Genomic DNA, 22921 nt, shown 5'->3' with positions numbered 1-22921 from the left:
ACCGAGCCACTGCAGGTCAAAGAGTTCACCACCTTCTGCGTGCCTTGGCCTTGCAGCATGCAGGAAGATGGCATGTGCCTGTGTGTGGACCGGGTGGCTTGTGTAATCTGTGTTGTGTGTGGTGTTTTCAGGGCAAATCCTCTCCATGGCATAAAATATGAGAAGCAGCTGTCTTAAATCCAGAGCAGTGGTGGGTTGCCTTTTGTTTGTAAAAGATTTAGTACAGTTTGGGTCAGTGTGTGGTATGCAGCCATGCACAAAAAATGAGCTTATTAGACCTGGTCCTCCCTGATTCCTCTGGTCTCCAAGGAGAAGGGAAGGCCTCGAGTGGTCTTTGAGGAAGTGGCCTAGAGAGCACATGTTTTTGGGGAAAGCTGTGGACCAGCTTCCTTTCACAAGTCTTGAGCTCATCCAGCAGGCTGAACCCTGCCAGCCTGCAGAGGAGACGCCTGCACCATCAGCACAATATGTGGGGACTCTCCTCCTGGTCCTGCTCACCCCGGTGCTGATGCTCCAGTCAAGCATGGACAGTTTTCTGCACTGGTTTTTCCCACTGCCTTGTGGTGCAGGAGCCCAGGGCTGGCACAGCTGGCCAGGTCAGCTACATGGGGATCTGCAGGGCATCGTATGGCATGGGCCCGGCATCCCAGAGCAGTGTGAACACTGGTCAAGCTGTAATGCTAATGATGTCTGGTATCAGAGAGTGATGCTTTCTTAACTTGAGCAAATGGCTGTGTTTTGAGGAGCTAATTTTTTTTTTTTGTGTGTGTGGGAGGAAGAATGTAATTGCAGCATGTTTTACATTTCCCAGGTTCCAAGGGAGAGAAGATCTTCAACAGCTAAACCAGAGGTAGAACATCCTGACCAAGACCATAGCAAAAGGTATTAGTTTTCATTATTGCATGTCTGCTTATTTCCCTTCCCTCCTAGACCACCAAGGTGCTGAAGGAAAGTAACTAGCTGCACTGCATTGTTGTGCTGGAAGAGAGAAATTGTTTGCTTTTACTCTGTGCCCCAAATTCCTGTGCTGCCCCAGGAACAGGATGGGAATTGGACCATGATGTGGAGAGCTGAGGCCCAAACTGCTGCTCATTGCCATACATCTGCTTTCTGTCTACTGGTGTCACACAGTCAGCATAGCAAAAGCTGCTCATTTTAACGCTAGGCACAGCCTGGTAGCACAGGTATCTCTTCCCAAGGCTGCAGAGGTGACTGATAACCCTTTTATTTTTGCATGCGGTTGCCTCAGTTGCTCACTGCTGATTTGGTTCTTGGGCACCAGCAGCATTGCTGCTTCGTGCATGTACTGATAGGGAAGGACTTCAAAGTGCTTGTGATTTAGTTTTGGTTTTGTACTGTTTGTGGACTTCTTTTGTATCCTCTGGAACTCCTTTCTTTCTTCCTCTTCCTGCCCTCCCTCTCATGCCTCCCAAGCAGAAGATGATACTGATTAAGTAAATATTACGAATGTGAGGTTCATTCAAGCCAGGCTTCCACTCCTACCATCCTCTTCCTTTGGACAGACTAGAAGGCTTTAAGGACTCGAGGTGAGGTTTTGTGGTCTGGCTGAGCTGATTGAATGACTCGTTGAGGAGACCAGTCTGGTTCCCAGGCATGTGTTCCCAGTGCTCCCCTCATACCAGCTCTGGTCTTCCGCTGACCCATAACCTAGCAGGGAAAAAAAGAAGTGGCTAGTTTTCTGCCTGTGTAACAAGCTGAACTGGCTCACCAAGGGGGCAGGGGAGTGTCAGAATTGGTGCGAAGGAGAGGGCAGGGTGACGTTGTGGGGAGGGAGAAAAGGAGGGCAGGCTGACTTAGTGGCTACTAGCTATGTCAGCTCAGCCACAGATCTCAGGGTTGTCCTGGCAGAAATGAGTGTGGTGGGGTGGAGAGTGGGAGGCTATGCAAACCACTCCCGGGAGTCTCAGTGTGGATTTTTTGGGGGGTTTGTGCATGAAAGGGGTGTAATTTCCCTATTAGTGCTTCCCGGGTGGCGCACAGTCCTAGGGCAGAGGAGCAGCAACCTTGCTGTTGGTCCTTCTCCATCTGCCAAACACCAGTTTAATGGAGCCTGTGTGTGCCGATGGGGGAACGGCCTCAAAGTGCTTAGTTTTGGACTGCTATTTTCCAAGCCCTCAGCATCTGGGCTGCGAACCCTCGTTTTTTGCTTCAGGGTAATTCATCTCCAAGGTGGGGTTGTTAGCAGTGGGTGAGGGGTTTTTTTGAATGAGTTTCTCAGCTTTTCAGGTTAGAATTGAGCTGCACAAGCAGGAGAGTTGGTATCATCTGTGCTTGTCCAAAAGGCTGAGAAGTATTTCTAGCTCTTGTTTAAGGAGAAAATGAGCGGTATAATTTATGCATTATTTTTTTTCTTTATCCTTTAAAGGAACAGCATCCCAAATGTAACAGAACAGTCGCTCATTTCTGCTGGAGAAAATAGAGTTCAGGTTCTGAAAAATGTGCCTTTCAATATTGTCCTTCCACACACACCCCAGATGGGCATGGACAAGCGAGGCCACCTTACAACCCCTGACACAACGGTCACCGTTTCAATTGCCACGATGCCCACCCATTCCATCAAAACGGAGACCCAGCCCCATGGCTTTGCAGTGGGCATCCCACCAAGTGTCTACCATCCTGAGCCCCCCGAGCGGGTGGTGGTCTTCGACAGGAACCTCAACCCTGACCAGTTCAGTTCCAACACCCAGCCTCAAAACTCCCAGAGGAGAACACCAGACTCCACCTTCTCGGAAACTTTCAAGGAGGGCGTGCAAGAGGTACTAAGAGAGGCAGTTGCTGTGTGCATGTCTCTATCGGGATGGAGAGATCCAGTTACATCTTTAATTGTTTTTGTAATGTGAGCCAGAAATCTGTCCAGTGATTTAGGAATAGAAAGCTTTCACAGAAAGATGCATGAGTATAACTTCGTAAATAAAACCTTTACAACATGAAATCATTATTAAAAGCAAATGACTAATCTTACCAGTGACAGAGCCTTTGGCTTGCTGAGTGTGGAAATAGTTATCTTGATCCACCGTACCAGGCCAGGTTTTGCAAGAGTTCAGCACTCTGCAGTGCCTTTGCAGGTACCAAAGTGAAGTGACTATGTCTGTAAGCTTCCTTACTGCCAGTTTCTAGGCGTGGTGTGTGTCAGTTAAAAACAATCGGTTTATTTAGGGGCCTTGGGTGAGAGTTAAGCCTGGATGAAAATCTGTGTTTTTTTCTTTTATGGTACCAACTGAAAACAGCAGCGTAACTGTGTTTTGATTTTTAAGCCAGACCTCAAGGAACTGTGTAGCTATGCCCTTTCTTTGAGATTTGGGAAAGCTTTAAAATATTGCCCTAAGCTCAGAAGGCTTGTGAGATGTTGTGCTTAGTTAACACTCAAAAGTTTTGGAGTAAAACCCTCTTCAAGTGTCCTGTTTGTACAGACCAAAAATCAGTTGTTATCTGATGATCAATTTGCCTGCCAGAAGTTCTGTGGTAATGAGTATCTGTTTAATCTTGACTTTTCTTGTTGCTGCTGTGTTAATTGTTGTGTTTTTGTTCTGTGTCTACCCCAGGTTTTCTTTCCTACTGAACTGAATCTTCGGATGGCCAACATGAATTCAGAAGATTATGTTTTTGACAGCATTTCTGGGTAATGCTTTAAGGCCCCCATTTGCCCATATACTCCTGTTCTCTTACAGTTGTCCATGAGCAAGCAGTACAAGTTCATGCCTTTCTGCACCGAGTGTCTGTCAGGCACTGTTGGGGGTAGCTGAGTATTTCAAAAGCACCACAGTGTCTGCTCATTTGAATTACACAGTTGAAAATCCTACCCTGTATCTTTAAGGAAAACTACCTGCAGGGTTGGAAATACCACCCAGTTTCAGTCGCTGTCCTTGTACCAAATCCCTGTCCCAGGCGACGATGCAGTGCTGTGTGTCAGCTCTGCAGTGGTCTCGGAGTTGGCTTCCAGCTGTGTTCCTCTCCCTGGCCTGCTTGCCTTGCTCTCCCTGCTGGAAATCTACAGCAGAAATGGGAGGTATGAAACTCCTCTGAACTCCAGAGGAGGGGAATAAACTAGTTGTTTGATTAGTTGTAGCTGACCAAGAGGGAAGAGAAGACCATGGCCATTGAATGGCTTATTAGCTTGTGAATTTAATTTAATTGCTAATAGATACTTTTCTCTTCTGTGAGAGCAGCTTACTGCTGTCAGCCTGAATAGGGAGCTTCCGGTCTCATCTGCTGATGTGTCTTGGGATTTAGCTTGCCAAGAACTTCTCTTAAGTGTTCGTTCGTGAAGGAAATGGTTGAAAAAGGGGCTCATCCTGTTTTCCAACTTCCTTGCCTGTTGATGGCTTAGTGAGTCAACTAACGACTTTGGAATTTCTCCAGATTAAATGTGGATCATTTAATCGGCTTTCCAGGAAAATGCCTTAGCAATCACTGCCCTCTTCGCTCCATAGGAATAATTTTGAATACACTCTGGAAGCTTCTAAATCCCTCCGACAGAAGCCTGGGGACAGCACGATGACTTACCTGAATAAAGGTCAATTTTACCCGATCACGCTGAAAGAAGTCAGCAGCAGTGAAGGAATCCATCACCCCATCAGTAAAGTCCGAGTGAGTGGCAGCTCTTGTGGTTTCTTGGGAAAGAGGGTGTGTACAATGGTAGCATTAAACTCTCCTAAAGTGCAGTAATCTAAACCAGAACATCAGCACTAAGGCCAGCTTACCCACTCTCTTACGTCAGTGTTCATTCCTTTGCTGTCCACCTACTTCCAGACCAACCCATCCTGGCTCAGTCTGTTAAGAAGTGGTGTCAGCACTTGTGTAAAGGTGATGCAATACCTGGAATGAGATCCTTGAACTCCAGTTAGGAGAGCAGTTCTGCTCATCTCTGTTTATGACCCAGAAAGTGCTGCTGTCTGCCTTCCTGTTTGGCAGCAGTGTGCCAGGTATATTGCGGTGCGTCAAGTTGGGAAGCCTAAAGCAGAAAACCTGATACCAATGAGAACTTCCAAAACAAATGTGCTCCAGCCTTTTCTCTTTCACATGTTTGTGGGGTTTTTGGTATGTGGTTTGGGTTGTTGTTTTTTTTTTTTAATATTATCGCTCCCCCTGTCCTTTCAGAGTGTTATCATGGTTGTGTTTGCTGAAGACAAAACAAGGGAAGATCAGCTCAGGCACTGGAAATACTGGCACTCAAGACAGCACACAGCCAAACAAAGATGCATTGACATAGGTAAGGAACACTCTGGTTGCTGGTGTCAAACTCCAAACCTAATTCCTTGGTAAGGTTTGGCTTTCTGCTAAAGCTTTGTTATTTTTGAGGAGCCTTTAGATCGCACTCTGCTATACATTGCTTTGCTGAAAGCACAGAGAGAGCTTTTGATTGCTTGGAGCTAATGCTGTAGTTTTTAGGACTCCTTAAAGAGGCTGATTTTTGGAGGTTTTTGGTTGGTGAGCAGGCTGAGTTTAGGGTTTTGCATTGGGAGGTCTAACACCCTCCCCTCCAAATCACAGCTGCTTTGGTGTATCCTGGTGCTTATGGCTGAATGGCAGCTTAGAGACTCTGTGGCTCTCTTAAATCCTTGTAGAAATACCTCGACATTAATGATCTTCCTTCCCACAGCTTTGCTCACAACTGGTCTTTGGTGTGTGTAAAAAAAGAAAACACTGCAAATTTCCACTTGCCTCCAGACAAGGCTGGGGCTGGCTGGCTTCCAGCCTTCTCTGGCTGAAGGCTGGGTTGTACTCCTCGTCCCTTCCTTCTGTGAATAAAAGCAGGGATTAATCACTTGGCACTTAAAGCAGATGCGCATGCAAATCTTTGTTTGTTATTGAAGGAATTTTATTGAGAGCTTATGCCCTTGCCATAGAGGGTAGAGTTTCCCGCACATAGCAGGTTATGGCACAGGACACACGATATTTGGGATGTCTGCCTTTCTCACTGGAGTTTCTAGTTTGGAATTTCTGCTGAGTCCCTTTTTACTTCTTCCTCTGTTTGTTGTGGTTTTGTACGAGGACCATTTTCAGCCTTTTTAATGATCAGTTCTGAAGTACAGTTCAGCTTCCTTTGCCCCTAAGGGGTTGCTGAGGAGTTGCAGTTTCTGGCTGCTTTGTGTGATGAAGGACTCCAAATGGTATTGCCTCTTCCTGTCCTTCATGCATCCTTCTTTCTAACAGCTGACTACAAGGAGAGCTTCAACACCATCAGTAACATTGAGGAGATCGCATACAATGCCATATCCTTCACTTGGGACATCAACGAGGAGGCAAAGGTATGTGACCACGGTTATATTTCCTGTCCTTTTAGCAGATTCAGGGGCTGGGGGAGGGGAAGGGTGTGTGGCCTACCTGGTGATTAGCATGTAACAAGTTTGTTTACGCTCTTACATTAGGCAAAACCTTCTGGCTATTTCTTAAGAGAGTTTGCATGTGCAACTGCAGAGAGCTCTGCAGCTGCTTTAAGGTTCTTGGCAGAACTACCTACCTGACAGACAAGTACTGACAAAAGGAAGCGCTGAGCGTTTCCAGAGCAGATGAAGTGGTGCGGGAGGTGTGATGGAGTGTAGCTGGGCTTGGCAGGGAGCACAGTTTCAGAGGATCCCTGCAGGAGGTAGGGGACAAATTCTGAGTGAGTTACGGCTGTGGCAACGGGCTTGCCTTTAACAGAAGAGGAAGTAGGTGCTGCCATTAAGCTCCCAAACCATGTGTTCCTGAAACTGCGGATTCCAGCACTCTGACCTATTTCAAGCCTGAGCAGCCTCCTGGTGAACTCTGGTTTGATCTTTTTTCAGAACTGTGGGCACTATGGTAGGTGTGTAAGTACAGGCAGGTTCCCTAGCTAGTAGCTAACTGCAGCTGTTTGAAGCCACTCCAGCTTTTGAAGAAGGCCCATGCATCTTCTGGGTGTAAGGACAGCAGGCCAGAGAGTGGAGCCGCCTTGGTTCCAGAAGCATTTCCTGTGGGTTTGTTGCCGGACTCAAAGTGCAGGAGTTTTGTTTGGAGAGTTTGATTATTGTGTGGGTTTTTGTTAGAGATTGGGAATAGTTTCCTTCAGTTTTTGGTGACTGGCTGTTCCCTTGCTAGTATGTTGTGTGCTAGTTGCCAGCATCATGGGGAAAACTAGTGGTTGGAGAGTGCCATGTCTGGGTAGAGTGTAGCCTGGGGACACAGGAGCTCTCTGCAAGAGGGCAAGGCAAAGGCCCTTCTGTGAAGATGTGTGTGCCACTGTGCTCTGCAGGACACACAAGGGGTGGTGTCACTACACAGAGCTCACTGTCACTACGAGCTTTGCTTTGTGCTGCACAAGGGCTGTGGAGAAAAGACAGAGAGAGGTGGTATGGGGGTTGCTGCTGGGGTTCAGCTCTGTGGGAGAAGTTTGGTATGCTGGGCAGGCAGCAGTGAGGAGCTGTGTGTGCTGCTGCTCAAAGTTGACAATTACTTGAGGCGGGTGTTGGGTGCCAGCCTTTCCTCTTTACCAGATTTAGCTTCAGTTGGGTTGAGAGGGATGTCAGGGAGGGCCTTACCTGCTGGAGAATGCTGAAAGGTTGACATGTTTGAAACATGGAGCACTTTGCTTTGTGAGCAGACAGATGAAGCTTCAGGAGGGCTGTCAAAAGGAGGCAGTAAGTATTCCTGAAATGTTATCCTGCTGCCATGGCCAGCCTAACATTTGAGGAACACAGGTAACTGGTGTCTGCAATGTACTTTAGGGCTTAGGATTTGTACACAAGGATGGATCATGCAGACGGAGTGATGATTTCAGGTCCCCAAGGAGTTGGAAGCACGTTGCAGCTCTGCAACGGCCTCTCTGCTGGCTGGGCCGCCCTACAGCAGTAAGGACGGGCTGCTAACCCAGGAGCAGGGCTTAGAGCTGGTGCTTAGAACCCTATGGGTGCCCCAGGGAAATCCATCCCTTCCCATCAGGTGACAGAGCCCAGCACTACAAAGCAGGTGGTTATTGCCCAGGTACTCTACAGACCCCTGAATGAGTAGTTTCAGTCTATGGAGAAATTGCCAATAGCAGCTTGAAAAGGTCTAGTGACCCTCATGGTGGTATTGCAGCTCAGGGCTGAACTACATGGGATGAGGTGGTGGTGGGAGGTGTGAGCCAGACTTGTTTTGTAGCTGTGGAGGCGAATTTGCTTCCAGATTCAGAGAATTAGTGTGTGAGATCCATATACTTTGAGTACTGGTTTGTATGAACATACAGAGGGGACTGCTAATACCAAGAGTGCAAGCCTTGGCTCCTGGAACCAGAATCATATTAAGAAAAAAGTACTCTGGACTTCAGTGTTCAAAGAACTGGCATCTCCAGCATGTGCTCTTTGTGTTTGAGTGTCTGTTTAACTTTACTTTTTTTTCCCTGAGTGGATGCATTTTGTCAATGGTTGGATTTCTCACCAGTAGAGCTGCAGTTCTTTCTCAACTCCTGTGATCTTATCAGGAGATGCCTGAGCCAATTTCAACAATTTTTATTGCATGGTTCATTTACCTTGCATGCTCTCTCGCACTCTCTCTCTTTTTATTTTCTTTTTCTTTTTTTCTCCACACCCCACACCCCCCAGTCTTGAAGTACATGAAAAGAGCAGGGAATAGAGAGAGCTGAGTTTCTGATGCTACAGAAAGTCCTCCACAGTAATAAATACAGTGTAAACATTTAATAACAGCAGCAGCGCTGCATAGATGGCATGTTTAACTAGCCAGCAAGCCTTGATTATTAGGAATTTGCTTCCTGAGCCCTGGCGTTACCTGGACCAGAGCCAGGTGATTCTTCTGGGGTTGTTGCTTCTTCCATTTCCCTCTTGCTCTCAGTTTGCTGTGGGTATGATTTGATCCTGTGCAGTGGTGTCAGATGGGAGGTGTTGAGGCTCTGTGTCTGGAGTTTCTGATGTAATTACTCATTTAGGCACCAAGGGCTCTGGGTGTGTTGGATTTAAGAGAGAAATAGCATATTCTCACAAGAAGTTGCCCCCAGCAGCTCTGGAACCAGGTACTTGCCCTTCCCGTGCTAGCCCTCGCCGTGGGGATGTACGGGAATATTGGGCCTCTGTCGCTTTGTCCCTGCATGAGGGTGTTGCCTGCATGAGAGTGTGATTTGCCGGTCCCCTTGGGGCACTTCAGACATTTTGTAAAATACAGCTTTCCGGTGAAGAAAGACTGTTTTCAGGTGATATGACTCGTGCTCACTCTGCAGCAAAGGAAGTGTGGATTTTGCAGCTGCCGAGTTGGGGGATGGAAAGGATGTTTGAGATGCCCTCAGCAACCAGTATTTCCCATTGTGTTGTGCTGGGAGAGCTGAGGGCAATGCCAGGGCTTTGGATGCTGGATGCAGCAGGCATGTCTGGCTCTGCGTGGATGGGGTTGTCACACGGGTGTCTGCGTCGCTGTGCTGTTCGTGAGCCCATGTGTGTAGAAACCAGGAGTATTTCATGCATGACGGGCGATTCCCACTTCTGGGACCAGACAGTTTCCATTGTTTTCGGAGCAAATGCTGTGTGCTTCTTTCTGGCAGCTCCTCTCTGCCCTCTTCTGTTGCTTTGGGATATCACAGGAGCTGTTAGAAGTGGCCACTCTGAAATAGTGGTGGCTTAAGTATTCTGAGCGTTTTCAAGCTGGAAAAGGACCCAGGATCCAAAGCCTCCTTGCTCTGACACAATGAAGGGGGACAAGGATGGAGAGGAAAAGACAGACTGCCCCGAAGGGTACTCCTTGGAAGGGGGGCAAGAACAGGGTAGAAAGATTGACAGGAGACACAACGGAGTGGGGAAGCAATGATTCTGGTGGGCTTCCAGGTGTGTCTGTGTTAGAGGTGGGGTCTGACCCCGCCACCTGACAGATCAGGATCAGGGGAGGAGAGGAATTGGATGAAGAGGCTTTGTGAGAAGAAAGGGGGAGGTGGTGAACTAGGAAGTTAGTTGATAAACTGGTGAGTTGTTGAATTGGATATTTAGGAAAGCCAGCACAGCTACTCAGTCAGGAGCCATCCTCGTTGAGCAGAATCTTGGTCTGATGAGTCTGACAAAGATGTGTACCTGATACTCACTTGCACGCAACAAGTAATGCTGGAGCTACCCTGAGGCTTGTGGAGACTTCAAACAGTTTCCCACCCTGTCCTGGATGTCTGCCGTGTTGGGCAGACAGCGGAGGTGGGGTTCTTCTCCTGTGAACAGCTTTTAGATGTCTGAACGCAAGCTTGTCATCTTTTGCCTCTATGAGTTCATTAGAGACAAGGTGTCTAAAGCTGGGATGGAGCTTTCTTTGGAGGTGTCTGCCCTTCCTCATTGACTGAGCAGGCTCATCCATCTTCAAAATCAGGGGGATTTTTAAAAGTAGGGAAGAGAAATCCTATCCTTGCAGCCCTTTTTTGCTTCCATGTGTCAGTCAGGAGAAGCGTTTATAGGTTCAGGTCATGATGAGGCAGGGAACCATCTCTTCCCAGATCTGTACAGCATGCCCAGTTCTCCCTCACTTGGTTGGTGCCCATTAGAGGTCGAAATGAAAATTGCTGCTATGTGCATGGTTAAATGCACACTTTAAGTGTTTCCTGCTACTCTTCATGTTGGCCTTGGTTCTGTTACCTCTGCTGTGTTACCCGTTAGGCTGTGAAGCAAATTCTCTGTCCCTTAACTCTGGCCTGGGGACACAACCTGCTCTCAGGTCAGTGGCAGTTGAACAATCTGGACAGGTCAGTTTCCCCAAGGTTAACTGGCTTTGCTGGATCCAGCTTTGCTCAAATCTTGTCTGAGCTCCTGACTGGTGGAGCAGGGCAAGTTGTTGTCTGCTTGGTGATGGCAAGAACCTCTTTGTAGTCCTAACAGTGCAAGGACCCTGCTGTGCTGGGGTACCCCTTCCACGCTTGCCAAGGGGTCACTTCTGAAATGTAGCATTGCTTCCAGCAGCTCCCAAAGAAGGGCCTCCGTGGAGGTCTGTCTGGTTTGCTTTAGGCTGGATGGTGGGACAGGAGCCAAAAATGATGTCACTGAACATTAAGGGTTCTATTGTCCTCCTACTCCTTCCCTCAAAAAAAAAAAAAAAAAAAAAAAAAAGCATTGTAAGCCAGATGCTCTGTGTGAAAAGACCCTTTCTGCTAAAAAGGGATACATCATGGTGAGGGTGTAACGGGAGCATTTAGAGCTGGAGAATATTGTGGTAGAACTTTTTGCTGTCTTGCCACTAAAGTGAAGGTGCTGTGCTATCTTGTGACACCCTCAATGAACAATTAATGTTTTGGGGGTTGGTTTGGTTTGGTGGGGTTTTTTTTGTTTGTTTGTGGGTGTTTTGTTTTTTCCAAGAGTAGTGGAATGGCCCTGTGTTAAAGTAATTTGAGGCTAATTTGAAATAGCAATTTAGGCAACGAGGGTGGTCTTCTGGCAGATCCTCATGTGTGTTGATTGTAGTTCTTGGGCAGGATTTTTTTTTTCAGATGAGCTCAGTTTTTGGAGAGGGTAGATCTCTTGATACAACTTGAAGTAGGTTGGGGTGTACACCACTGATTTATTTTAAGAGTTTATTCTAGCATAATCCTTGCTTGATGTTCACTGTAGGAAGAATTTCAGCTTTTTTGATTGATGAATATTGCATGCACTTATATGGATGCCTTTGTAATGAAACAGCAGTCATATGCCTCATTAAAGAAGGTGTTGCCATCTTCAGCAGCATTGAGGAGGTACAGGTTTGGCTAGTTGGAAATGAAACTATGAAATGTGATGAGTCAAACATACTTGAAGGAAAGAGATTGGTTTGAAGCCAAGGCTGCAGACCACAAGTACTTTGAGGCACAAGTACACACAGCCTTTGGAGCAGTGACATAGGAAAATCATAGCAAGTATTGCCTACCTGCCTCTTAATGCAGACCTCTCCCTACTCTGTCCTGGATTTTCTTAAAAATAAGCATGTGTTGACCTTGATTTTAAGCATTGCAAATTATAAGCAATTTCTCAGCTCGCAGTTTTTCTTCAGAACTTGGTGTCCCAATCTCCACCATCTGTCTGGTCTTCCAATCAACTATGGAGCTCACAATGTGTTTCCTAAAGCTGGAAGAGAAATCTTCCTGAAATTAGCTCTTCTATAGAGAAAAGTGGGACATGACTTTTAGCCTTTTCTCCATTGCTTTCATACTTGATGGCAAAACTTCCTTCTCAGCCATTTTTGTGCCTTTGTAGACAATTCTTTCAGTTTTGCGTTAGGGATTTTTATTTGTTGTTCCGGTTTTTTTCTTGATTGTTTTGGGGGTTTTGTTGAGGTTATTTGGTAGGTGGGTTGTTTTGTTTGTTTGTAGGTTTTGGGGGGCTTAGTTTTTTTGGTTTATTTTGGTTTTTTAACCAATTTTTTTGCCAACTGCTGTTTTTACTTTCTTTTCAACCAACCCAACAAAAGTTGACACCTGGCCCCACACCTTTATCTTATCAGAGCGTGGGGTGGGAGGAAGCATCAGTAGGACTGGGAACCTCTATCCCTGGGTTTCCCACGTGTTGCGAGCAGAGACGTTCCGGCATTTCCTTGCCTCAGAACAGGTTGGAATAAGGATCAACGTTGCTCTTTGTGAGCAGGAACGTATATTTTCCTTTCATTACCATTCTTTTTTTGTTGTTGTTGATGGAGTGAACTTGCTAGAAGGATGTTCTCCTATCTGGGGCTGGGTTACATTTCCCACTCTGCATTCCTTGGCATGGTGTAGGACCCGCAGTGTGTTTTGTGTCAGTCACCCAAATTGGGCTTGGTAGGTTTGAATGCAAACTAACTTCCCTGGGCTGTGAGCAGGAGAGTGCTGGGTCTGGCTGAGTGGAGCTGGAACGGATGCGGCCCTATCGCAGGTCTGCCAGACAAGCCTTATTTGGAGCGTCCGATCCCAAAGGCAGGAGGTGGCTGGGGAGCCCACAGGTGCATGAGTTGCCCAATTTTATCTCTTTCCTGGCTCACCTCCTGCTGATGCAAAACCTGTGGTGCATGTGGGAGGTGAAGAAACACATGTGAGAGCAGTAGGATTAGCCACCTCTCAGGTGATCTGTACCAAGCTTTTTTTCTTCTTTTAAAGACAGAACAGTCTTCCCAGCACTGCTTTCTTAGGACATGCCTTCATGGATGTGTGCAGGCAGACCTGTGCTTGCCCTGCCTGCACTCTAAGCTGCCTGGCCATGACCCAGCACCAATCCTGGAAGCCACATAGCTACGTTGGCACAGCATGCTGCTCAGGCTGACAGTTCTGCCTCTCAGAAGGGCTTGGAGTTGTGCTGGTGTCATTTATAAGGCTTTTGGGCTGGAGGTGATTTGCATCCAGCCAGGTCACAGCACAGATGAAGCACATTAAGACCTATCTTGTACGCATCCACCTGGACAAATCTTTAGAAAAGACCCTTCATTTTTTCCCTCTTATGTTTATATTTGTCTGAGCCTTTAGAGAAATCACATGCTTTCAGCCATCAGCACTTAAATAACAACCTTTGAGCTTCCGGGTAGTTTTTCTTTAGTGGAGGGCTGATAAATGAGTTGTTTGTGGAATTCGGGCCTAGGGCTGCTCCTTCAGCTAGTCAGCAAGGAGTGCTGTGACCACATGGCTGCATACCCCTGAATTGCACATTCATCTGTGGGAGACCAAGCAACCTGGTGGCTGCCGAGCTTTGCATTGACATTCCCAGAATTCCTGCTGTCGGCTGGGGTGGGGAGCAGCTGTGTCCTGGTGTTGGCGATAGCTATGTAGCTTTCTGCTCCCTAGTGCTGGATGGTGGCACGTCTTGGTTCTCCAAGGGAGTCTGTGCAGGTAGAGGAGGAGGGAGTTGGTTCGTGTCTTCTGGTCCATACCCAAGTCCTTTTATTTAGGTCTGATGGATCCTTTATTTTGTTCCTCTGGTTTTTAATCTGCTATTGTAGCCTCAAAGGCTCCTCTTCATGTGAGGGAATTTTTGAGGGCTGAGGGTTTTATTTTTGTTGAGGGTTTCTGTGACCCTTTGTCCTGCAAAAAGTGAAAATAACAGGTAAATCAACTCAGCTGTGCAGTTACTGCTGCTCTCCCTGGCCAGAGACCACAGGAATGGCCTTGATGCTCCAAGGGAGAGCAAAACAAGATGCTATATAGGTCCAGTGGGTCCTGTTGTGCAAGGGCCATGCACAGCCTCAGGCTGTTCTTTGAGTAGTATGTGTGGTGATCAGACCACATGCAAGACACTGCCTTTGTGTTGGGGAAAATGGTCCCAGAACACAGTGGAATCCCTTTGCCTACTGTGTCTTGGACAGAACACTAGAATTATTTAGCCAAGGTCAAGAAAAACAGCATCCATCTGCATTCCCTGGAAAGAAGCTCATTGCAATTTAACCTGTCCCTTGTTGTTGTGTTGTAGGCTCCAAACTCTGTATTCTGTACAAACACAGTAATCCAAAATCAAAAGCATTCTGACAACTTTAAGTTGAATATAACATTAAAATGGAAGGTTTTTGTCTACTAGTGCTAGAAAAGAGCTAAAGTTTTATCAGAATTCTCAATAGAGGAATAAATACCCAATGGACTTGGATTACTGAGTGATGTCTTCATCCTCTGGGTACAAAAATATTATGGAGCATAAACAGGAGGCAGTAAATTCGATTTACCGGTCTCTTACTGAAATGAAAGCCATGTGGAGCAAGGTGATCAGATGGGAATAGTCCCAATTCTGCCTGTGTAGGGTCTTATCCAGAAGGATGTACAAGATTTTGCACAACGGGGAGATCTGTTATGTGGGCATTACAGTCTTATCCGTGTCTGTGTTAGCTGGGGACTGGCCGTAGCTTACAGTGTGATAGTACCCATCTGAGTTGTCTGTGGCACCGTAATGCCTGTGGTGCCATTACCTGTGGAAAACCCAGACATTGTTGATGTGTACCTACATATCGTTCCTTTTCAACCTTGCTTTGCAGTGAGTCAGAAGAGGCTGTACAAGGTGACATTTCATCTAAGCTGCTGCATATGTAGCCTTTGGACTAATCAAAATTGCTGGTGCTTTTTGTGTGACAAAAGAGCACAGCATCCAAGATAAACCGAGAAGAGATCTGGGTATGCAAGCCTTCATTTAAAAAAGGCATCTTTCATCTCGCTGACAGCGAGGTTCCTGCAGTGCTTTGATTGCCCTTTAATTATGCCTGTTTTTCCTGGTTTGTTTGAAAGGCAGATCTTGTTAGAAAAAGGTGCTGTGTGGAAAGAACTTGGCTGTCTCTGCTGCCCTTCCTTGAGGGCACACAGCAGAGCTGCCAGATAATTTTTTTTTCTGCACTATTAAAATGGAAGATTGTTTCTCGTAGATTTGAACGTAGGCATGGTGTGCTTCTCCCAAGTTAGATGAGGAGGGATGTGAGTGGTCAGGTGGTTGAAGCAGACTGGGAAGACATGAGGTCTGGCTTCTTCCCACGCTTACTTCCAGCGTGATCCCAGAGGAGGCGCTTTAATCCTGCGTTCGGTCTTCTGCTCTGTGTGGTTGGGTTGCTGCTCGTCTGCCCCAGAGGCTGCAGGAAACCCAACCTGGTGCTGGGTGGAGGAGGGTTTGTAGCATGTTGGGGTATAGGTCACCAGATGAGGGGGGAGCTTAACAGCTCATACCAGCTCACAGGTTTCATGCCCTTTGGTGTTTTACCTCTAAACTTCACTGTTGTAGAGTCATTTGTCTTGATGAGAATCTCAGCTTTTGTTAATAATAAAAAAAGCATGAAGAAATCAACAAGACAGAAAAAGAAAATAAAGCCTTTGGTTGGAGAGAGAAACATGGACATATGATTCAAATATAGACTAAAGTCTTAACTGACAAGCAAGCAAAATAACTTGAGAATAGATTATAATTCTTTTAGAAATCTCAGTTCTAAAGCAAATATCTGTAACTCTTGAGGGCTTGACTTGTGTTTGTAAGTGCTCTGGCTTGATAATGCTCTATTTTTAAGTGCTGTCTTTATGTTGAATCTTGGGAGGTGAGATGAAAATTTTTTTTAAAAGTAACAACAAATCTTAATATAGCTGAGAATGCGGAACTGCTCTTAGAAAAATAGGTTGGACACAGGAAAAGGAATCTTGCTCAGCAGGCTGAAGACGCAGAGCAACTTCTGCGGTTATGTTTTTCTTTCTTCTGGCAATTTTGGGGTGGGGATGTAGCTGGCACAGTCACTTGGCCTTGTGTTTCTTTTCAAACCTAAGTCAAATCACAGAAAGCACCTGGCTTGAAACTCTTTTAGCCCAAACTGGAAATGCTGTTTGCTAAAACTCCATTTTTGTGGAACTTGAGGCAACCCTGAAGTTGCTCGAAAGTAGGCGATACAGAATGGGTAGGGAGAAGTAGATGATCCTTTTGAACTGAAATGGCTTTGTACGAACAGAAGACAGACTGCCTCTCTGTGGCTTCCAAGGTGATTAGGTTTTAGTTGTCATCTTCTGCCCAGAGTCCTGAAGACTTAAATGGTATGAAAATGAAGTCAACTGCTAAAGCCAAAGTTAATCAAATGAGGAGACTCTAAAGTAGGAGGATAATCTTTGTCATCTGACAGGCAATCCCAAATTCCCATGGGATACCCATGCAGCTCTGCTGCTGTAGCATGTGTCTGTTGTGCTGAGACCAATGCTTCTACCTTTAGCCCAGTGTGCTGTGTAGGTTTTGGGTGGCTGGTAAGCCATGAAAACTGAAAATGTATCCCTGAATTATCTGGTAAGGAAGTGACATCGCTTGCTAGGGAACTGGTGGCTGATGCTGCACGTTTAGTCCACTGGTGTCCAGCTGTGTGAAACTCAAACAAGGGATTTCACATAAATTGGTGTGAAATAGCTGCTCAGGCATATTTTCTTGAAGAATGCAGTCATTTCTTCATACAGACATGAGAGTTGTGTGTGAATATTCAGTATGGATAAATACATTTAAAATTAAAATTTAATATGTAAAAATATGCAAACACCAGAGTTGAGGCTCTTTTTAAAAAACAAAACCTCAGCTCAGGGAATACAATTATTCAGGCTGTGCATACATCTGATTACCTACCTCCAAAGTGAGTGAAAGCAACTCTTCAGACTCCTTGAAGCTTCCCCCTGGGGTGTGCCAGCGCTGCAAGCAAAATGCCCTTGTAAAGCTGAAGGTAGCAAAAAGGGAAGGGGGGGGTGGATAAAAGCTGGCAAAGCCATCATTTGGGTTAGTCTGGGGAAGACTGAAAAGAACTTATTTTAAAATAATTTTCCTGGCTGTGATTTGGGATGTATTTAATGCTTTTGAAAAAAGTTGTCTTGGAACAACCACAGGTTTGGGATGCTGAGGTAGAGCCTGGAAGGCAAGCAGGCACTGAGCACTGGCTCACCTTCCGTGCTGCTGTCCCTGTGAGTTGTCCTGTCTTGGGCCACCGCAGAACAAGTAGTGCAGGTTGGGGTGGCTGGGAATGGGGTGCTGCTGGCATGAGTTAGATGTTGATCCACACGTTTCAATGTCCCTTTGCACAAGCGGGACTCAGCAGCGGTGTATATGCACCAGGGAAGGGATGGGGACTGTTTGCTGAGCTGCTGTGCTGGCAGTTGCCTGCCTGCTCTGACACTTATCTATACTATTCTCTGCACCACCACCACCACCACCCCCCCGGCTTTTTATACTACTGTGTTATATGGGGGGGGGCGGGGAAGTTGGTGATAGTTACTACATTTCCATTTCCCCTCTTTTGTTAAAACTAATAAAGGATGTTGCAGAACCTGAGCGAAGAAGCCCATGATAAGCACTTTGCAAAACCGCAAATCCAACCCAAACCCATATGATACTCAAAACCTACCTTGAGACTTTGCAACAACGGGATGGCTCCAGGAGGTGGCACTAACTCACTGCAGAGAGTGTCAAATGTACTACTTCGTGGTAGTAGCACAATAAGGAAGCCATCAGGTAGTGGGATGGTACTCCTGTGAAATCTCTCTCAAGGTGCTTCTGGCTCCCAAGGCTTTGGTTATTTTTTAAAGCAGTGGGTTCCTAGCCTTTATTCTTCAGGCAGAGAGGAGAGGAGCCATTGCAGGTCTAGGTAGCTTGTAAACTCATGGCAATTAATCGTTGCAGCTTCTTCTGAGAGATGCCAATAATGAGGATTGTGTCTGGAGAAAAGCCTGGCACTCAGCAAACCCACATTCTGGATAAAAAGTACTCTGGCCTGTCTGTTCATATCCACGCAAGGATATTTCTTCCTTCTGTTAAGCAGCATTAGGCTTGTTTTCTGGTTGTGCGTGGGTTTGGGGTTTTCTAGGCAATTATGAAAATGAAATCAGATATGTTTAAAATCACTCTTAATTCCTTTTCCCCATAATTCAGTTTTTCTATTAGAATAATGAAAATATTGTTCTTTCCCTTTTGATCTGAATATTAACAGGGTATTGTAGGTCTTACGGGGGAATATTCAAAATAGTGATTATCTTTTTAAGTGTAAAGCACAGAAACTCTTTCACTGAAATAATGGCATTATTGCTATGTTTAAAGATGTTGCCTAATATTTTTTTTAAAGTTTTTAATATAATTTGCAAGAAATCAACAACAAAAAATCCCCAAGTAGTTTCAAGCATAAGCTGTGATCCCAGCAGCTTATGTAAAACTCATGGAAAGATTTGTTCTAACTTTCCCAAAGTAACATAAATTTTTCAAAGTATGGTTGTGTTCTTACCAAGATGGTAAAACACTGGGCAGTGAGGATTGGATGTAGGAGGATTGCTGTTGCTAAAAGTTCAGTGATGGCATTTGAAATCTCTTGGGTGGAAATATCTGGGAAGGATGGGTGGAGTCTTCATAACGTTTGGAGAGTGTGTTGAAATCCATTCTGGACAAAGTGGCTTTGTCCCCTGTAACGGCTTAAAGAATTAAGAATGTTGTACTGCTTCTTGAGGATTTTGCTTGATCTTTCAGTATAAAGAAGGTCCTGCTTGTAGTGGCAAGGACCAGCATTTAGACCTTGGCACTCACTGAGTAGTTATTTGCTCAGCAGCCAACCAAGAGTATATGTGTCACTATTGATGGATGCTGCTTTCCTCTTCTGCAGGTTTTCATTTCTGTGAACTGCCTCAGCACGGATTTCTCCTCTCAGAAGGGAGTTAAAGGCCTGCCTCTGAATCTTCAGATCGACACTTACAGCTACAATAATAGGAGTAACAAACCTGTCCACAGAGCCTACTGCCAGATTAAAGTCTTCTGCGACAAGGTGAGGTTGGGTCAATGTGCCAGTGACCCTTTGGGAAGGGCTGTTCCAAAGTTTAGCAGCTTTTCTAATTGTACCATTTACTATTTTTGGCTCACTGAGAATTCCTGTCTGTGTTCAGCCTTTGCAAGGAAAAACTTTCAAGCCCTTCTACTTGGCTCATAGATGTTATGATGACCTCAGATAAATTTGCTGCTCTCAAAATACTGGAGCACAGAGAAGTGTTCCTAGACATTGACTTTGGAGAAAGGTCAGTCAGTGGCAGAAGACTGGCTGTCAGTACTCCAGACCCTGGAAAGTCCCACAGAGTGCCATCGGTAGGAGAAATCATTGCAATTGATGGGAGCAAGTGAGGGGTTGTCTTTTTGCCCAAGCTGTGTTGTGTTGGTCCTTTTAAATGTGTTTGTGTGTTCTCACTGCATTTGTTGTAAAAGCACCCCAAACAACAACTTGCACATCTTGTGAATAGAAAATGTTGCTGTTTGCTGTATCTCATGCAGTACAAAGAAGTATAACGAAGCCTGTTTACAAGCTGGATGGATGCTGTAATTTGACTGACTGCTTTGCCTGATTCATTTACCACACAGAGAATTAATACCTTTCCCAAAGCCACTGTTCACCAGAAGCTGTGAAAGAAACATAGCAGGATCTGAGCTGAAAGCAGTCGTAAAAGCTTAACTGTGTTTGTGAAGAAAGGGTGTTTCCCAATCTTTGTAACCTGTTACTGCCTGAACAGTCTTTCGAAGGACCAAAGCAAGTAATGTGCGATGTTGCTATTTCCAGAGTGACTGAGATCTTTCTAGGCTGGGATAAATGCTGCCTGGACTTCCCCAGATCTTCTTTTGATTGCTGTGAACCACACTGACTTTCTATTTTGCTTGCAACCTCCTTGCTTAGGGCCTCTCATTCTTTGCATCCGGACTCCATCTTCATAGCACAGACTCTTTGTGAGTGCTATTTCAAATACCTCTCTGTGCAGCTGCAGGTCTGAGATGGGTTTGTGGCCCCCACTCCTGTGCTGTCTTTGCACTGCCTGCGTGCTGTGCGGTCTTGCCTTGTCATTTCCCGGGACACTGCTGCAAAGATTCATCTCGTGCACCATTGCTCTGCCACCACTTACCTTCCAAACTATATGGAGCCCTCTGCAGTCTGCCTCTGTTGTAGCATCCCATTGACTCATCCTACCACGTTTTATTGTCCATCTATATCCTTTTAAATAGGCCCCTTTGCTTTCTTGAATGGTTGGGAGAAGCTGCCTGTAGCTGCCTGACAGTGTAAAACTACTTAGCCATCTTCCTTGAAGTGCCTCTTGAGATGGCTTCTGTTGTGATGATTTCTGCTAAGAATTTACCAGGGAGTTAACAAATGCTCTCCAGAGCTATCATAAAGACTTGCCAGTAAGCTTGAGAGGCTTGGGTCTCATGGGCTTTCTTCAGGCCTTTTTTCTTCTTTTTCCTCCTTTAAAATGAGACCGAGGCAAGTGTGTCATCTAAAGCTCTTTTGTTATCTGGGAGTCCTGTGTGTTATCAGCATGTATTCTCTGCAACACCAGTAAGTATAGACTTGCTGCAGGGAATAGGGAGATCTTTTACTCATAAGTTGTCCAGTCAATTACTGATAACATGCTAAAATTACTGACAGGCTTGTGCCACTGCTAATAAGACAGATTGGTTAATAAAAAGGCAGACATGTAGTCAGTACGTAGCTTAAAGGAAACCATTTGAGTCTGTACCATAAATTTCAACAAATCTATTAGTACAGTAATGCCAGTGTATCTTTTATTTTTCTTTAGGATTTTGACCTTTGCTCTTGCTTTATTCCTCCAGATACTTTGCAAAAGTTAAAAGAGGAGGGAGGGAAGGAGAAAAGATTACTTTTCTGTATTTAATCTGACTGATGTTTGTTCTGTGAACATGCAGCCAGTGTGAGGTTGCTGCCTGATGATTCTGATGATTTATAGAAATGGTGTTGAAGTTTGCTGCCTTTCAGATCTGGACTGGGTCTGGCAATGAGAGCTGGGGACAGAGGCCAACAAGCTGAATACTGCTTGTCACCACATTGAATCAAACTGTGTGCTCAGTCACTTGTGTGAGGCACTGGGCAAGTGCTGCTGTGAGCAGACCTGTGTCCTTACAGCTGCAGCTACTGACCTGTAGACCCTAATGCTGGCCACCTCCTCCAGGCCTTCTCTAAGAGCATTGGCATTTCAGAAGGAGCATCCATTTTCTGCCATGCTTTGAATCTTAGGTAATCAATCAGCTGGTCTTGAATGTTTACAGGACCATTATTACTACAGTATCCACATGTATTGCAGTCCTTAATGTGTTTGGCCTCATGTGGCCACTCTTACCTGCAGAAGTGCTGTTATTTGTGTTTACCTCATGGAGGACTAAATCTGTAGTGTGGAGGTCTGTTGGCAAAAAAAAGCACAAAATGATGATGCTGTGGCCACCTAACAGCAACAGCTCTGTGTAGGTCCACTCTATTCCTTTGTTAAGGCTGTGCTTGCATTGCACACCTGAACTGACTTTGAACCCAGACACTGGCATGATAGTCCTCTGCTGTCTTTTTTTTTGTGTGTACGAATCAATAGATACCCTACAGAAGGTCCAACAATTTAGTTAATGTTGTGTGGTGGCCTTTGCATGAGAAAGGAGTGAAGGAGGAGGATTCCCATGCTTGGGGTGAAAGGGGAAGCTGTTGATATCTCTTTCTAGTTTTTGGCTGCTGCCACTGAGACCAGGTTTCTTCATGTGTTTCTGTCTACCCCTTTGTGCTTTCTCTGTGGAAAGAGGTCCACAGGTGCCCAGGGCTTTTGGTTTTTATCTAATACTATGTGGTTTCAAGACCTGAGTAAAATAGCATGGGTGTAATGCTGTCATCCTGTGGCATGTTACAGCACAAGCCCAGCAATATTTGGGCTGTGTGGGTATGGGGGTGACGTGTCCCAGAGGAAGAGGACCTTCTCTGCTGTAAATGGTGTCTCAACTAAGCATGCACATGGGGAAGATAAAATAAAAGATTTCACAGGCTGTAGCTAGTGCTGTCCTCTGGAACCTGCTGTTACCCTTGCAGTGATAGGCAGTGCTGTGGGGAAGGTTTTCCTGGGATGGTAGGAACAACCAAGTGAGGTGCTGTTGGAAGGAGAGAGATGGTGCAGGGCAGCTGGAGGCAGCAATCATGTGGATGGGCAGCAACACTGAGACTGTTCCTTCTGTTGCATCATCACAGAATGGTTTGGGTGGGAAGTAACATTGAAGATCATCTAGTTCTAATCCCTCTGCCATGGGCAGGGACACGTTCCACCAGATCAGGTTGCTCAAAGCCCCATCCAACCTGGCCTTGAACACTTCCAGGGACAGGGCATCCACAACCTCTCTGGGCAACCTGTTGCAGTGTTTCGCAACACGCATCGTAAAAAAAAAAAACAAAAAATCTTCATTATGCCCAACCTAAACCTACCCTCTTTCAGTTTAAAACGGTTGACCCTTGTCCTGTCACTACAGGCCCTGGTAAAGAGTCTCTCTTCATCTTTCTCATAAGGCCCTTTTATATACTGAAAAACCACAATAAGATTTCTCTGGCACATTCTCCAGGCTGAACAACCCCAACTCTCTCAGCCTGTCCTCATAGGGGGAGTGCTTCAGCCCCCTGATCATCTTCATGGCCTCCTCGGGACCCACTCCAACAGGTCCATGCCTGTTTTGTACTGTGGATCCCAGAGCTGGATGCAGTACTCCAGGTGGGGTCTCACCAGAGTGGAGTAGAGGGGCAGAAT

The 22921-nt window shown here is 45.8% G+C and overlaps 1 protein-coding gene across 1 annotated transcript in view; it reads left to right on the top strand.

Moving 5' to 3' along the window:
- Positions 1-22921, top strand: part of GRHL1 (grainyhead like transcription factor 1) — a 40786-nt gene that overhangs the window by 6039 nt on the left and 11826 nt on the right. The window contains exons 3-9 of the mRNA XM_074922160.1: positions 812-882; positions 2387-2777; positions 3564-3640; positions 4452-4608; positions 5119-5230; positions 6175-6269; positions 18988-19146. Coding sequence (XP_074778261.1) covers positions 812-882; positions 2387-2777; positions 3564-3640; positions 4452-4608; positions 5119-5230; positions 6175-6269; positions 18988-19146 — 1062 coding nt within the window. The remainder of the gene's footprint in view (positions 1-811; positions 883-2386; positions 2778-3563; positions 3641-4451; positions 4609-5118; positions 5231-6174; positions 6270-18987; positions 19147-22921) is intronic.

Source organism: Athene noctua, chromosome 1, assembly GCF_965140245.1.
Source record: "Athene noctua chromosome 1, bAthNoc1.hap1.1, whole genome shotgun sequence".
Taxonomy (NCBI): domain Eukaryota; kingdom Metazoa; phylum Chordata; class Aves; order Strigiformes; family Strigidae; genus Athene; species Athene noctua.
Note: the sequence above shows the minus strand (reverse complement) of the source record. Positions and strands in the feature narration are given on the sequence as shown.